This window comes from Syngnathus acus, chromosome 2, assembly GCF_901709675.1.
Source record: "Syngnathus acus chromosome 2, fSynAcu1.2, whole genome shotgun sequence".
In the NCBI taxonomy this organism is placed as follows: Eukaryota; Metazoa; Chordata; class Actinopteri; order Syngnathiformes; family Syngnathidae; genus Syngnathus; species Syngnathus acus.
In genome coordinates, this window is record NC_051088.1 from 7,458,817 (window position 1) to 7,474,956 (window position 16,140).

Sequence of the window (16,140 nt, forward strand, 5' to 3'; positions counted from 1 at the left end):
CTGAACATATGTTTGAGCACTTTCAATTGTTTTCCTCACCGTAGCAGATGGTGAACGATTCAATTTCATTGGGTAGTGATTGAAAGATTTTTTTTTTGTCAGGATGGACCCTGTGACTGCATTGCCCTATCCAACTGTCCCACCCGACCTTCTCGGGGCCCTCGCACCTCGCCAGGACAGTGCAAACACCGCCCACAAGAGTCTTCAGCCTCTGTCGAGGAGAATCGAGACACTTTGACAGAGTGAAAACATTACTTCTCCTGCGCGCCCACACACACACACACACACGCACACACATACTGACACGATTCCTTTCAAACACGGCACCCCACTGCCATAGCAACACATTCACTCCCTTCACCTAACCTGCCACATACGTGCACTGCCAAACATAACACACACCGCTCAGCACACATTTATGTTACACACACAAAATCAGGTCACCATTTTCAGTGTCAGTAGTTCTTACACCAGGAGGGCGAGCCGTCATACCCGTTTAACAATCACAATACTACCAGCAGGACGTTCTGATAAGTATCACTATGGACCTAATGATACCCCTCACCCTCAATAGTTTCACGTGTTACACCACCGAGCTATTACAGCAGGCTCGGGGGACCGAAACGAAAGAATGTAGTCACCCCCTCCTGCATGTGCTGCTTTGTCTACAACAAACACAGAGGGGCCCTTTTTATGCCCATAAGACATCGCTCTCACCACTGAAGTGAGGCGATCCATTTTTAAAAATCGTACAAATTGAAGACCTCAACAATAAGCGGAAGCCTGGAACCTTTTCTCCAAACGTGGGACCATTGTGTTATGTAATGTTTGTCGTTGTAGATTGTAAGGGAAAAAACAACATCGGCTGTTGATTGCAAGAGATGTTTTGTTTAATGTGGCCACAGGTGAAGTGCCTGTTTCATTTCTTCACTGATGTCAAAACCCGAGCCGAGGCGATGACAGTAATGTGTAGTTGGGCCCGTTGTTGCTTCGCGAATCCTCATGGGACACACAGTGGAAAATGCCCTCAGTGATTTGGCGAGAGTTAGATAAAAGCTCATTGTCATGCAAACATTACGCCGTTTTTCACATGATGTCAAACAACCTCCGCTGCATTTATTTCTGCAGAGAAAAGCTGTTATCTGACAATTGAATCAAAAGGGACATACCATGGAAAATGGACTTTTAATTGATTTTCAACAAATCTGTGGAGCTGACCTTTTGTTAAAGACACCTAGGAAATGCTTTCAATTATGGAGATGAGCATAATTTGTCTGCTTTGCTACTAACAAGTACATGCCTAGCTTAAGCTGTTTTTCTTCTTGTTTCAAATAAGTCAGACTGTGAAACAGGGAAAATAACTGAATTTGCTTAAAAAAATCAAAAATTAAATCTTTTATGCATTAAAATCAATCAAATTTGAAAAAGAAACATTAGAAGTGTGTGAAAACACTGTAGTCCGATTTCAATGAAACGGCCTTACTGTCAAACAAATTTAGCAAAACGTTTTGTGTTGTGTCATGCACTCATTTACTATGATTTTATTTCTCTTCATATTCATTTTTTTCTCATACTCTAACAGTGTCATCAAATTGTCATTGTCATCAAATCATGATAAATAACAAAATGGACAGAGAAATGCAGTTAAAAACTTTGCTGTACATCTTACATTCCGTTGCGTCACCTCCATTATGAAGATCAGCTGATAATTGAAGTGCCTGTCACATGGCTGTGGATTCCATGTTGAAACAAGCCCAGCAGGCCTTTTATTTAAATGACAAAGATTGTTTTTATGCACAAAAGAAGCTACAAGTACTGTATGTACCACAGTAGAGGAACAACAAGCAAAAGGTTTACAGGATTAGGATAGGCTGATATATCTAGTTCACATTTTATACCAATGTTCTCTCTGGAAATAAATTATTTTTATTTAGTTTTTTTAATATTATATATATATATATGTTTTGGGGGGCTGGTTCTTTATCTACACTATCCACTTTTTATTGTCGGCCATTTATCTTAAATGTAAAGTAACATATCATATTCTAACGTACGTAGCAAATGATGTTGCTTGGCTCAAGATCACATTTAAAATACATTTAAAATACTCTTTTGTGGGATTGTTGTTAATGAGAATACAGTATGTAAAAATGCATTTGTTGTTTGCGTTTCACTGGCATCGCACATTTCGTCTTATTACACACTCTTGCAATTTTGTTGCTCAAAATTGCAAAATAAATGCATGTTAGAATTTTTTTAATGTTATTTTTATTCTTAAAAGTAGAACAGCATGAACTGCTGGTGTCAATATGCACCATTGCTCCATCAGAATGTCATCAAGCCATTTTTATCCATTCCCAGCGTTTTGGAAGTCTTTGTGGATAAGTCAATTGACGCATTGTAATCGCTTTATTCATGAAAGTTTTTTATTTCATTGATAACGCGCTTTTTCGCATGTGCCAGTTCTTGAGAAAACTACCTAAACCCTTTGTTGGCAATATGTAAAATAACTTCTTAGCTGTTCATAGTATTAGCTCATATTTAGGCTTATACCTAAAGAGTGACTTTCTGTAAATTAGCGAGAAATATTACCTACAATGTGCTTGACTTTTTTAAGTAAGTAATGCCTCATGAAAAACGAGAATGCAATGGAAGCTACATTAAAGTGCAAAAGAAACAAATTCCAATATGTTGTCGATTCAATAGAATATTTTGTTGTTTTGAGAAAAGCTGAATGTCAACGGCTGATCTAAATGCAGGTCGCTGTGGAAATATGTAGCTGTCTCCCTTTACTGACCACACTTGAGCATTTTCTCTGTATGTGTAGTCTTAAGCGGCTCAAACACACGCACGTGATAATAAAAAATAGACCAGTCATCCCAAGAGGGCTTTTAAAAAGTTTGTTTCATTATTTTTTAGACCAATGTAGCTTGTCTTTTAACTGCCCACTGTGTTTTGTCATAGAATTCACAAATAAATGTTTGAATTTTCATACTGGTTCATTTTCTTTTAGCTTTTTGATCCTTTTGTCATTCTTTGACAATTACAATAATGGATGGATGGACGGACAGTGTGTGTGTGTGCATGTAAATACAATGGTATTGATAAATCAAAAGGAAAAATGGTAATAAGTTCTAAAAAGTATCATAGCTCCATGTCCCTGGTTTTTGAGCCCACTAGAAATGCGTTGCTTTACCCATTGAATGACAAATAGACTGCAGAAAACACACTGTTTAAAAACCATAAATTATTTTTATTTCCCCCACAAAAGGAGAACTCCACTGGTGAACTTACAGAAGCAAGCATTGGTGACTAACGTGCAGTAGCAATGAAATCTATACAGTACACTGAAACTCGTAAACATACAACAAATATATTGTTCACAGTAAAATCTTAAGGTTATTCACCGTGCCAGAGAAACAAGAAAAACCAAACAAGCAAACACAATGCAACTACAAAATTTCATTGGGCTACATGAAGCTACTTGTGGGTTTTGGTTGCTACATTGACTAACACAGCTAAATCTTACACTCGGGACTTGGGTCTTTCTATCTCAAAGGAAAACTATTCTGAGGTCCGATGGAAAGATCACAATTAACACAACAGTAGTACGCAATATTGCACCAGCCACTCAGCATCCAGAGTAATAATCTTTCAACAGAAGACAAAACATGCATTAATAGTGCGCCAGTATGATTTATGTTGTATGTAGTATGTTTTAAGATGACCGGTCAAGACGGAATAGCCAACCTTGTCTCAATATTCCGTCTCTATTCTCAATGCCGCAGCAACAATTGGAGCAGCAGAATACATAGCTATTTTTCTCATAAAAAAGATCCACTAAAACATTTTAGGATGTTTTTGGTAGGGTGGAATAGATTAATTGCATTTCCATACATTTCAATTCAAATAGTAGATTTATACATAAAGCAGACATGAAGATGACCAAAAACTTTTTGCTTCATCAACAGGGTCAAATGGATATAAAAGGTTTTTACCCCCCTTTTCAAATGCCATGTTTTGTTGTATAAAAAATGGCACCATGATAAATAAATTTTAATGTTATACGAGGGTGTGCACACTTGCACAACCACATTATGTCAGCTGTTTATTTTCAATTCCCAACTTGAAAAGATGTTTTCTCTCACTGAGTTGCACAGGTTTGAGGTAATATTAAAGGTGCAACAAAACTTATAAATATTTATAAAATTATTTAACATTATTTATCTCATTTTATAGCACAAAAACGTGTCATTTCAACAAGGGTGTGTAGACTTAATATACGAGACATTATATATTTTGCCCATCTTTAAGTGCATTGATGAATTTTTTTTTAATTATTAATAAAAATAAAGAACCAATGTCAAAGAGGCCTTTACATCTTGTGATTTTTCTTTATGCTGGCCAGAGAAGAAAAAGTTTGGACACCCTTGCTGTAACACAAAAACTGCAAGACAAAACAAAAGGACATACAAGCAGCCTTTTGAATGTGAACTCATCACCCACTCCTAACCTGTCTCCATCTATTTACTGGGGGTAATCTTGTGGAGCCCTGGCCAGGCAAGGACATAATAACGAGGCAAGGTGCCCTCCATGAGCCTTTCCATCCACAACCCCAAACGGTCCAACTTGTGGTGGATCTGGAGGGTGGACGTGCTACGGGAGCGAGCTGACTTGCGTGGAGGGTGTTCGTCACGCAAAGCCGCCCTCGACCTTCTCACCGACGGGGCCGATTCATCCTCCGGCATTTTGCTGTCCGGGTCTTCCCCGGTGTAGACGGGCTTAAAGAGACAGAAGTACTTTTTGTGTCCGTTGAGTGCCAGCACGGAGCCGGTGTAGTCCATATTGGCGTTGGCTTCATCGTCCTCGCATGCAAAGATCTGCGCGGTGTCCTGTGCCCTTTCCATCAGCGTACACATCCACTCTCTGTGCTTGTCTGTATTCAGAAAGGAGAAATGCAGCGCCGGGCTCCTAGAATATTTCAAACAATTGAAATGTCATGATCGGTTAGATGTTAAGACAATAGACACAGTTTTTACAAACTCACCTGTACGAACTGAACATATTGTGTCTCGTCTCCTGTGTTGCGAATGAAGTTACCTCATTAAACAGACAATTAAACAAGCCCCAAGAGGCCAGGCCAGCTGTCGACTCATGGCCCCGATACACCAAAATTCAAAATGGCAAAGATTTCCCTGGTTGTGTAGTTTTTACATTCGATGGCTTGAGAATAAAATAGCTTAAAAACTAAATTTTCTATAATATTTCGTGTTTTAAGAGGGTTTGAATCGTGTTTTGTTTTTAACGTAATTATGTTGGGCTGATTAACACTGACAAATATTTATTTTAAAGATCCAGGTAAAATAAACAAAGGTTTTATGATGGTGACAGTTTAGAGTATAGATTAGAACAAATGATTCCAAATGTCATTTAACTGAATGGGAAATGCTATGAATAACCAGCGGCATGGAGTGGATCGCGCTTTAAGCTCCCACTGCTTTTTACCAAGCTCAACTGTATTAAAATATCCTCTCACCACAGGCACAAGCTTTCTTCTTTTGGAATGTTTGAGTCTTACACAAATGACCAGCTATAACTCAAGTTAGAAATGACCAAATAATGCACCAAATACAGCTTCATGGATGAAAAATGACCATTTCAACATACCCTGTGAAAGAGTAGACCTCTTTGGCAAACTTGCTAAGCAAAATGTTCTTCGAGGCATCCGTGATCACGAGAACAATGTTCATGTGTCCCGGCCTTAGCCTCACCAGGTTGCTTATGTAGGTGATGTCTGTCAACTCCGTCACCTCCACAAAGTTCTTCTTGGGAGGCCGACTGTGATAGTAGTTATAGTTAATGGTCATTTTGGACGAATATTAAATCCAAATGAATAAACATTACCTTGACGGACCAGCACTACCCGGAGATCCATTTTCTGTTTTAGTTGTATCTTTTGCTTTTGGTTTGGGGGCGTTTTCGTCACTCGAGTCACTGAAGCCACACAAAAAAAAAAAAAAAAAAAAAGTGAACATGATCCAAGGTGCGATTCCTTACAGACGCATAGAGACAAAGCTCACCTGAATGCTTGGACGACCACAGTTCCAAACAGGATGAATAAGGCAGAAAAGATGAGGGACAGCAAAGGCATCATCTCACGCCTGCAAATCACCAAAGAATGAAATTAACAATCATTTATAAACATAAAGTAACAGTCCCCACTGTAATAGGCTTCAGACGTTGCAGCCCTGGCTATTCAGAGATTTCCATTCTATTTGTACTATTTGCGCATTCGCCCACTATTTTGTGGGCCTGTTGTTTCCGTCTTATTTGTAACGTCAAATATTTACTCAATTAGGTACTCACATAAATATCTGTCCAAAATACTGTGATTGTCCCTCTCAAATGGCTGAGAGTGGAAATCATTTCATAGTTCAAGATATCTAGCCTCCAAGAGATTTGTGTTTAGAGATGTTCTTATTTTATGACATGTTGTTTTAAATTTTATTCTTCTGAAGAGCTGTAAATGTTCTCCTTTGCACTCCAGTAAAAGGAGTGGAGTTCCATTGCTACAACCGTTGAAATGCATTGCACCCATCAGTTGCCGCCAGCGCATGTTACACAGAGCAACAGTACGTCAAAGTGTGTACACGACCACTTGTAACCGTTTCAAAAATTCTACCCACCAGTTGTTGTGCAGAATGTCATCGATGACTTCAGTGAGGTAATCATAAAATGCATAGATCCATTGGATCACAAAAATCTAAGGAGAGACAATAGTGCATCAGACAAAGTGCTTAGCTCATTACCAAAATTGATTCCAACAAATGTTATTCTTGGCTGAATTGTGCAGCCAAACTATTTCCCAGCCAAATAGCATACAGATGCAAACTCGTTGTTGAGCTCGGGCAGCATGGCATCATGGATCAGAATTGACGGGTCCTTCTGGAGTCGCTGCAACTCCGCCACAAGACGCTGCTTGTCTTCTTCACTGCCATTCCAAGGAGTCACTGGCTTGAAAAGGGCCTTCCCGGCAGCATTGCGCCTCTCCAGGATCACCACCTGTAAAATTGGAACACCACACACAAAGGCAAAACTGGAAGTAATAATTAATGGTGGGCTTAAACGGTTGCTGCTATGCATTTGATCTTGTTTTAGCACAATCCTGCTTTCTTTGGGCAAATTTCGTGGGTTTTAATAAAAATGCACCATTGATTTTTCACATAAACAATGAACATAATGAGATAAACATTACAATATAAATATTATTTCACGCTAAAACACTGGATACCGGATGGATATTAAATTGGGGGGGGATCGGTGGACAGAGGGAAGGTTCGATTGGGTGGGACGCTGAGTTGGTTATCTGGATGGATGTATAAATCAGTGGATGGGCAATTTGATGGGCTATCTGTATAGATGAATGAGAATGTATGTGATTGGTGGCTATTTGGGTTTGTTAACTGTATCAATTGTTAGTAGACAAAAATTAATGGAGTAGAGTGACATACCTGCGGTGGCAGTGGTATCTTCGTGCTGTCCTTGCTGGTCATCAGGATGTTACAAAGCGGTTGCTGTAGTTGTTGGTAAACATAAGCGAATCTCACAACCTCCTTTGTGTTGCTCGAAGCAAAAGCCAGAAAGGCTCGGTTCCCCGGAGAAAAGCTCTCGTCATTGCCCGTAATCAGCAGCACGCAGTATCTGACGGGAGGAAGAACAGCAGTGATGAAGTGCACCATGGATGTGATTTGAGGATGCAAACAAACACACGCTTTCTTACTTCCTCCGTCTGTGGAACTGCTTGACAGGACAGAGCTCATCAAAGAGCTTCTGATTCACCAGCCTGGGTGCCAGGAGAAATTTGTTGTTTGACATGAATTCGTCGATAATCTGCTTTTTCATCCCTTTAGTCTGCAAAGAAGGAAAAGAGTCATATCTTATGGCTTGCCTGATTACAAAAAGACTCACCTTCTTTCTTTTGTTAGGCACCTGATTACAGTGACTCACCTGTATGATGTCAGCAGGGTTGTCTGTGTTCTCTTTGAAAACCAGCATGGTCGGAGCATAAGTGTTAATATTAAATTGTCTCTGCAACTCGACCGTTTCTGAAAGGCCCTGGTCCACGTAGCCAAACTGTATGTAATCCTTGTACGCGAAAGCCGTCAGCTGTGACAAGCGAGAGATTAAAACCAATGAGCACATTGAGCTGAAAATGCAATTGCGACAACACTCCCGACCGGGCTCACTTTATAAAGTAAGGGAACTGCAGGCACTTGGTCAAAGAGGAGCACGTGCGGTTTGTTGAGTTCATGCCAACTGTTCAAGAACCGCTTTTCATTCTTGTCGCTGACCTGACAAGATAAAATTAGGCTTTGATATGAATGCTGCCATCTGCATTCATGCTGTAATGCAGGCAGGAGTAAAGTCAAATCGGAGGTGCTTACCCACTCCACGAGTCTTTGCGGTAGAAGATCTTCCACAAACTGCCTCAGGTGCTCCTTTGCTACAGCATAATGGAAGAACGTCACTTTGCCATTAATGACTCCGAGTATAGACGGCGTACGATGAGCGCCGAGGTGATTGGCTAACCGTCTCTCGTAGCCAACATCCACCACACCGATTCCGACACCTGCGCAGATGAGATGCGCGCCCTTTGACTTTTACCATCTACCTCAACATCTCAGAGCTATTGAATAATTTCTTGATTCCAAACCTAGCGTCTCCATTTCCTGCACCACCTCTTTCCACACGGGCTCAATGTGGATGCAGTTGAAGCACCAATCGGAGGTGATTTTTATCAGGTAGGGTCTCCTGAAGCTGTCGGGCACCACGTCGTTGACATATTGGTTAAAGTGCAGTGAGTACTTGCTGTCGGAAAAATCCCGGTGGTTTTTGCTGTTGAATGGGAAGTTAAAGAAGGACTCTTCGAAGTTGAAGTTGTCATGGCGATGACCACCGTAGCGGCTGCTGCCATACGGCTGAGTGTCATCTGTCTGTCCGTAATGGTCGTAGTTGGCACGCTTGTCCTCACTGGATAGAATCTTGACAGTAGGTAGGCTCGCTTTAGATACACATTAACTCATAAAAACACATTTTCTAAACAAACTGTGAGTACAATTCATTACAAAAAGTGCAGGCATGAAATGTAATAAAAAAAATACTATACAACACTCGGCTGATGACCCACGATATAGCTGGGGAATATTGTAAACTATAGATAGACTATTTTTCTCTTCAATTTCACAAAATTACTTACCTCATATGATTTGGTAATCCTGATAAACATATCCTCAGCTCCTGGATTTTTGTTTTTGTCAGGATGCCTTGAAAATAACATATTTATTACAAAACTGTTGACAAGCTTGTGTCACTTTTGTGTTAAAGATACTCACCATTCTCGAGCAAGTCGCTTGTAAACTTTCTTAATCTCAATCTGATTTGCACCTCTAGTGACACCCAAGGTTTTGTACGGGTCTAGTTCAGGTCCAGCCTTGGCCACACCGAGCTCCAGAACAGATATGACCACTATGACAGCCAATGGCAGAGACATCTTGAAATCTGCCATCACTGTTACCTTAACAACATTTTAAGGAAAGGGAAAATGCAATAGTTTGTCTTGTTTTTAGGAAATGAACAATACAGATGGGCGTAACATCAACAGAATGATTGTGCTCCTATCATAACTACAATGGTGATTTATTGCCAAAAGCATTTTGCTGGCCATGAATCCGCTGACCTGAGGTTGAGCTGCATTGTATTTGTTTACGCAGGGAGGTACATTTCCTGTCGCTTAACTACCTGGTATGCTCTACGTTGGAATCCTAATAATTGCTCATACATATTAAATAAATGCCCCAGCATTTACATTCATTATTATTTTTGAATGGCTCAGTAGTTAGTTAATAGAGATCAAGGAAAATTATGGCAGGACGCTAAAGGTTTACATATTGGGACAAATTCACACTTTTAAATTACGTTACAACAGATGAGGACATGAAGTAATGATCACATGCAAATAAATACATAGGCCATAACCAGAATTGTAGTGTTGTTGTGCGCTAAAACTACGTACAGTATATCACCGTGCTACAGTACTGGTTTCGCCCACGATCGAATGTCCAAGCAGATACATATGACACCAAGAGAATTTCAATTGGTACAAAAATTGTTCGTTTCCGTGTAAATGCAATATCAGGCACCTTCAAGCTGCAGTAGTCAACCGGCACTACGCCACATCTTTACAGCAGGTGATGATGTTCGTGGGGGTTCTTAGTGTATGCTGTACAACGACAATCGCAAGGCGTGTTCGGCAGCAATTCAATTTCCTCCGGGGCAAGGAGACAGTCAACGATCATTCGAAAGCACTGTCTGGAAGATGAGTATTCCATGGATACACAATCCGCGTTAATGTATTTGTGATCGGAGTCATCATTTAATAAACAAAACAAAAACGCAAAGTGCTCCTTGCTGAATGGTGTCTTACCATAGTTCGGTGGGTATTGTCATATCAAGCGCACCTTTTTTTTAAGGCATGCTCTCTGGGTTGGCCAATCACAAACAAGTGTGATGTAAACAAGGAAGTAACGCTTGTAATCGACCATAAACAAGATACACGGAAAGGACGTGTATTTTCCAAAATTGTTATTATTCTTGCATATTTTAGTGTCACGTTACGAACAAGATGTGTTGAGAAGTAGTTTGTGTTCAAAGCGTGAAATGTACGACAGAGACATGTGTTGGTCAAGTTAGCCATATCCGTGGTTTTATTTTGGAAATCTCGAAATCCGATATAATCTGGTAAAATGCTGAAACTGAGAAGTAAGTAATTATTATTTTAACTAAAACAGTAACACTATACACGAAATAAAGGCAAAAACGCACAGACCCTGCCAAATCTGCAAAAAAAAGTAGCAGAAGAAAGATGGGGCCACCCATTATGGTGACGTCATTCACAAAACAATACCGAAACCAGGAAGTAGTCACCCTTGCCAGCACAACGCGCTGATATAAAATATCGCCTTTACACGCTCTGTACGTGTATTGTTTTGTTTCGTTTTTAATCACAGCTTTTCTGACAGCTATTTAGTACTTAATGGAGAATGGAGGAAGGTCACAAGAAGATTCTTCAGCGCTATAGGATAAATATTGTCACAAGTTTGGATCCATCAAGTGTCTATGACCGTCTGCTTCAGAAAGGGGTTTTCACTCCAGAGATGATCGAGAAAATTAAGGTAGGATGGCAATGGACACTGTAGTTTCGAAATTGGTGATAAACTGTAGTGATACGCCAATTTTGAAGTATGGCGAAAGGGGGGATGTTGCGTGCACCTTCGTGGACAAGTAGTCAACGCATCAACTTGCTCTGGGGTTCTGGATTCTGTTCCAAATAAAATAAAAATAAAAAAAATCCTTCTTTTTTTTCCCAAGACGGAATCATAGCAGACCAGACTTCGTCTCATGCTTAAACATCCCAGAAAGCAAGGAATAATTATGTGAATATTTTTCGTCTTTCATGAAATATTGAAAGATTTTTGATGAATATTTGGAACCAGAACGTGTTTTGAAACAATAATCCAGAAGTAATTATAGTCATATAATCGACCACGTTGTAACTCTCCTTGTAGCCATACAACTTGAAATCACTCTCCTTCAAAATACCACTCCAACAAATATGAGCTTTTGTATAAACGAGTATGACTGTTATTCACGTCAAGAACATTTTAACAGAGCTCAGGAACACCACGGGACCAAGCCAGGCAGCTGGCGCGGGACCTGGCAACCCGTGGGAGTCGGGCCTTCCCTCTCTTTCTGGAATGTCTTCAGGACTCAGAGCAGCACAGTTTGGCAGAGCTCCTTCGAAGTGGAGGGTCAATGTCCAACCACCTCATTCTCCCAGTTGTCCGGACTCTTCCGGTTTGTAAGTGCACATTACTCTGTCACATTTATTTGTGTCTGACCTTGATTTTGCAGTGAAAATGTATGTCATGTCACAGGTGGTGTGCATTTGTTGGAATTTTGATGAATAAACTTTTTATTTTTTGACATAAAGACTAATGAGTTGTTTTTTTTAACAAGGACATTATAAATTCTATGACGTGTGTCAATATTTTTTGCACGCCCTATATTATGGCCACTGCTTGTTTGTGAGTCTGACGCAAGGGAAATTTGCTCTTCTTCAATGTATGGTTTCAAAAGCATTCTGAAACTTGATGCCTTGCGTTGAGCAGATGCTTAAAAAACACTTGAACTTGTTTCTTCTGCAGCCTCTGCAGTGGATTTCCAGAAGCAAATAAAGGCTGCCCCTATCCATCCACTGCACAGTCCTACTCCATGTAAGTTATCATATTTGTGTTGGGTCCCAAGTTTGAGTGATTGGCTTATGAAATGAACATGAGTGCATGCTTCTGCCACAGCCCCCGGAGCAGAGAACCAACAAGCTCAGACGCAGATCAGAACCCGCATGGAAGGCAGGAGACGGCGGGACAGCCTTCAGGTAAGCACCAATTAGTTGTTATGCACTTGTATGGAATAAGGGAGCTGAAATTTACGTATGTAAAGAAGAGATAATTTTTGCTCATTGTCTTAGAATGGGGTGTTCTTATTTTACATTTGCCAATTTAACCGTTACTTTACTTGTCTTTTATGCTTCCTCTCAATGCGCGGATAAAAGATCACGAATCACAGTATTGACCAGAATTGATCAAAAATCCCTAGTCCGCCCTGTCTGAAACCCAAACAAAACCAATTAAAAGTGCCTTTAAAGTGGTTTCAAGACCAAGATCAATCTCAAACTGCACCACTGTTAAAATTGGTTAATTGCAGGTTGATTCACATTTTGTAGTATATTCGGACTCATTTATTTGTCGTATTTTTGAGCAGCCAATGCAAATACATGTCATTGCTTACGTAAATTTCCCCTTGCAACCCAGATCTACAAAATGGATGCCACCCCATGCGGACACTGCCTTATTATCAACAATGTGGATTTTGAGCCACAGAGCGAGTTGAGTAATCGCACGGGGTCCAACATTGATTGCGACAGGTTGGAGAGACGATTCAAAGCACTTCACTTTCTCGTTGAAGTGAGAACAAACCTCAAACAGCGAGTAAGAATCCTTCCTTGTTCTTGCAAGATGCCAAATTAACTGGTGTGATGCTAACACTTCTCTCCACATGACAGCGGCTCAAACACGAGTTGTCCGATTTAGCCAAGAAGGACCATTCGCCGTACGACTGCTGCGTGGTCATCATTCTGTCCCATGGGACAGAGGTGAGATGCGTTCATATTTATAAGACAATAATGTTCACCCTGTCAATGTTTCACTTGCGCCTTCACTACTGTTATGACCGCTGTATGTATTTCTCCTATTACAGTAAATACAGTAGTTGTAAATGGACTGTACTTATATCTACACCACATGGTGCCCAAAGCGCTTTACAATGCCTCACATTCACACAGAGATTCATACACCAATGGGAGGCTGCTGCCATGCAAAGCATGCTACCAGTAAATTAGGGTTCAGTGTCTTGCTCAAAGACACTTTGACATGGTCACCAGGGTTGAGGATCGATCCCACTACCTTAGAGTTGAGCGGCGGATACTCTACCATTGCTGTCCCTGTACCACTGCCCAGTCACTTGGGTTGCATTTGATTGCATTTGGTTGAGTCCGACCCATATGAGTACCCTAAATCTTAGCGATGCCACCATTTCAGGTGAATCACAACCGCTTCCCCGGTGCCGTTTATGGAGTAGACGGCCAGTATGTTCCAGTGCAGCACATCACAAACTACTTCAACGGGAAACACTGTCCCACCCTGCAGGGGAAACCCAAACTTTTCTTCATCCAGGCCTGCGGAGGAGGTAACTAACGGTCAACGTTGACTCCTTTGACACCATTGGTAGTAATAGCAAAGATTTGTTTCTGTCATTGAGGTGAAAAAGACCAAGGCTTCGAAGTGCCATCTGATGAGTTCGAACCGTCCGAGGGCGGAATCGATGATCAGACGGACGCCATCCCCGCTTCCTCCAGCAGCGACTCGCTGAGCACGTCTGATGAACCAGACGCCGGCGCCACACTGCCCACCCCAAGTGACATTCTTGTGTCCTACTCTACTTTTCCGGGTACACGCCATTGCAGAGTTCAGAATGAGCAGAATGTGTATGTAGCCATTCTGGTCTACCCGATGGCAGTAGTACACCTCGAGGGCATTTCTTTTAACTGATTACAGAGCTTATATTTTCATTTGCATTGGAACGTTTATGAATAAGCATGCTAACACATTTCATACATACATTAACTCTCAACCCACACCATCCTCATATTTTTTGATCAATTGACAGGTTACGTGTCTTGGAGGGACACTCAGTCAGGCTCCTGGTACATCGAGACGCTGGACCGCATCCTTGAGGAAAATACTGCCACTGTTGATTTGGTCTCAATGTTAATGATGGTGAGCTTCTCATCTCATTATAGGCATAGCCATATTTTCTGTTAAAATAAATCATTATGAATATGAAATTATGATTAATTTTAATTGTTTGTTTTTAGGTTAACAATGAAGTCTCCCAGAACTCAGCAAAAGGCATCTATAAGCAAATGCCAAGTTCATTTAACTCCCTTCGAAAACATCTTTACTTTCAAACCTCAACCCCGGGACAAAATTCAGTTCAACGTAATTAAATGTTACTGTACTCTGTACTGTGCCGATTTTTTTTGTAACAAATAAAAAAAGACAGCAATTCATTGGGATGATATCGTCTATTTTCATTTGATATTTTGGAATTAAAAACAAAAACGGAATCATTGCAGTTTGTGTATGGGTATGTTTTAACAGTAGATGGCAGTAATTCCTTGAGTCTTGCTATACATGTCTAAATTAATTGTCAATTTGCACAATGTATCATTTTTCATTTCTTTGTAGGTATTTATAATAGATTTTTACACTGCGAGTAATTTCTACAATGTAACATTTTGGTTCAGGGTAGTCTTTGTAATTGTAGTGAAACTACTTATGCCGTTGTGACATCAGTATTTCTGTGTCACCATCGCAGCAAAAACAAATGCTTTTTATGTGAGCACAACACTTATTATTTTCCACTTGAAGCACTGTGCGTTGCCAACAACAGCAGACAGACAATCTAGGATTGTTGTCAGCCAATGAGTCTGCTATAAGAGATGACAGGGAGATTATATAGTGGCCCAAATTGAACTGGTAAATTATAACAAATTCTGATTAGTGTTCTTATCAATTAAAGAAAATGGATTAGGATGATTTACTTGTCAGATCATTGCCCTCAAGGATCTAAGGGACTTTATCTCGCTAAGAAAGTGGGAGTACTTGCTGTATTTGACCCTCTTCCACTCTGGAGTTGCACGCAGTGAGAGGCGCAGAGCAGGCCTGGTCATAATTATTGCCCCCCCCCCCCCGATTGGCCCCTGTACATTGGGTTCACCCCGGTGGATGAGAGAGTAGCCTTCCTCTGCCTTCAGGTGGGGCGACAGGTCCTGACTGTTATTTGTACCTTGCACCAAACAGTAGTGCAGAGGACCCACCCTTTTTGGGGTGCTCAAGAGTGCTAATTCTGGGGACTCCGTTGCTCTGCTGGGTGACTTCAGAGAAATTCAGTGTAACAACCGAGCACACCCGTGCAAATATCATTCACGCTATCGAACCAGAATCTTGATAGATATGCTACACTTGGATCTCGACAAAAGAAAAGTGCTCACTAATACAAATTTAGACAGATTTTTTAACACTATTCTAGGGGGAAAAAATGTCTCTTTAGGATATGTAGAAAATGTCAGTTTGGTTTATTAAAAATGTTAAAAATAAAAGCAGTTTTGTTATTTTTTAGTGTTGCCAAAACAAAACAAAAATGCTGTGTCTCGCCAGATAAACATTCTAAACTAGGAATAATCCACAATTGAAACATGGACTCAGATCTTTGTGTATCCATCCATTTATTGGATCTAAACTGATGTTTGTTTTTCAGTGCTGACAGCTTTGTTTTTTCTCCTCACAGAAGGTAACTATCAAACTCCATATTCAACTGTAGCTCTTTCCTTAAACAAGCTTTTCATGCATTTACTTTAGTTGGCTCAATTATGAATGATGTACAGCAAGCAACCACCTGTGA

General features: G+C 40.5%; 3 protein-coding genes across 10 annotated transcripts in view; 2 read left to right on the forward strand and 1 right to left on the reverse strand.

Annotated features, from left to right (window-relative positions):
- soga1 (suppressor of glucose, autophagy associated 1) overlaps nucleotides 1-2,221 on the forward strand; it is a 42,900-nt gene extending 40,679 nt beyond the window's left edge. For both annotated transcript variants that reach the window (XM_037271227.1, XM_037271235.1), the window contains one exon: nucleotides 103-2,221. In XM_037271227.1, the coding sequence (XP_037127122.1) occupies nucleotides 103-246 (144 nt within the window). In that variant the 3' untranslated portion in view covers nucleotides 247-2,221. The remainder of the gene's footprint in view (nucleotides 1-102) is intronic.
- Nucleotides 2,222-3,230: 1,009 nt separating this feature from the next.
- Nucleotides 3,231-10,565, reverse strand: LOC119139271 (dnaJ homolog subfamily C member 16-like). Of its 5 annotated transcripts, none has more exons than XM_037279838.1 (16): nucleotides 10,484-10,565; nucleotides 10,200-10,368; nucleotides 9,393-9,525; nucleotides 9,257-9,323; nucleotides 8,714-9,041; nucleotides 8,445-8,629; nucleotides 8,247-8,351; nucleotides 8,008-8,166; nucleotides 7,781-7,911; nucleotides 7,512-7,701; nucleotides 6,883-7,062; nucleotides 6,687-6,763; nucleotides 6,081-6,161; nucleotides 5,905-5,994; nucleotides 5,668-5,838; nucleotides 3,231-4,971 (listed from the first exon to the last, which is right to left on the reverse strand). In XM_037279838.1, exons 4-16 carry the CDS (start codon nucleotides 9,284-9,286, stop codon nucleotides 4,524-4,526), a joined length of 2,175 nt encoding a protein of 724 aa, XP_037135733.1. In that variant the 5' UTR covers nucleotides 9,287-9,323; nucleotides 9,393-9,525; nucleotides 10,200-10,368; nucleotides 10,484-10,565; the 3' UTR covers nucleotides 3,231-4,523. The 5 variants fall into 5 exon arrangements, with proteins under 5 accessions (XP_037135733.1, XP_037135726.1, XP_037135710.1 ...); XM_037279831.1 differs by having other exon boundaries at nucleotides 9,393-9,567; XM_037279815.1 differs by having other exon boundaries at nucleotides 9,393-9,574.
- A 9-nt stretch (nucleotides 10,566-10,574) lies between these two features.
- On the forward strand, nucleotides 10,575-14,755 carry casp9 (caspase 9, apoptosis-related cysteine peptidase). Of its 3 annotated transcripts, XM_037279867.1 has the most exons (11): nucleotides 10,575-10,818; nucleotides 11,079-11,231; nucleotides 11,728-11,917; nucleotides 12,264-12,332; nucleotides 12,414-12,493; nucleotides 12,909-13,106; nucleotides 13,181-13,270; nucleotides 13,716-13,863; nucleotides 13,936-14,124; nucleotides 14,344-14,453; nucleotides 14,552-14,755. In XM_037279867.1, the coding sequence occupies exons 2-11, from the start codon at nucleotides 11,100-11,102 to the stop codon at nucleotides 14,681-14,683; spliced, it is 1,338 nt and encodes a 445-aa protein (XP_037135762.1). In that variant the 5' UTR covers nucleotides 10,575-10,818; nucleotides 11,079-11,099; the 3' UTR covers nucleotides 14,684-14,755. The 3 variants fall into 3 exon arrangements, with proteins under 3 accessions (XP_037135762.1, XP_037135752.1, XP_037135768.1); XM_037279857.1 differs by lacking the exon at nucleotides 10,575-10,818 and having other exon boundaries at nucleotides 10,836-11,231; XM_037279873.1 differs by lacking the exon at nucleotides 10,575-10,818 and having other exon boundaries at nucleotides 10,837-11,231; nucleotides 12,930-13,106.
- Nucleotides 14,756-16,140: the final 1,385 nt, after the last annotated feature.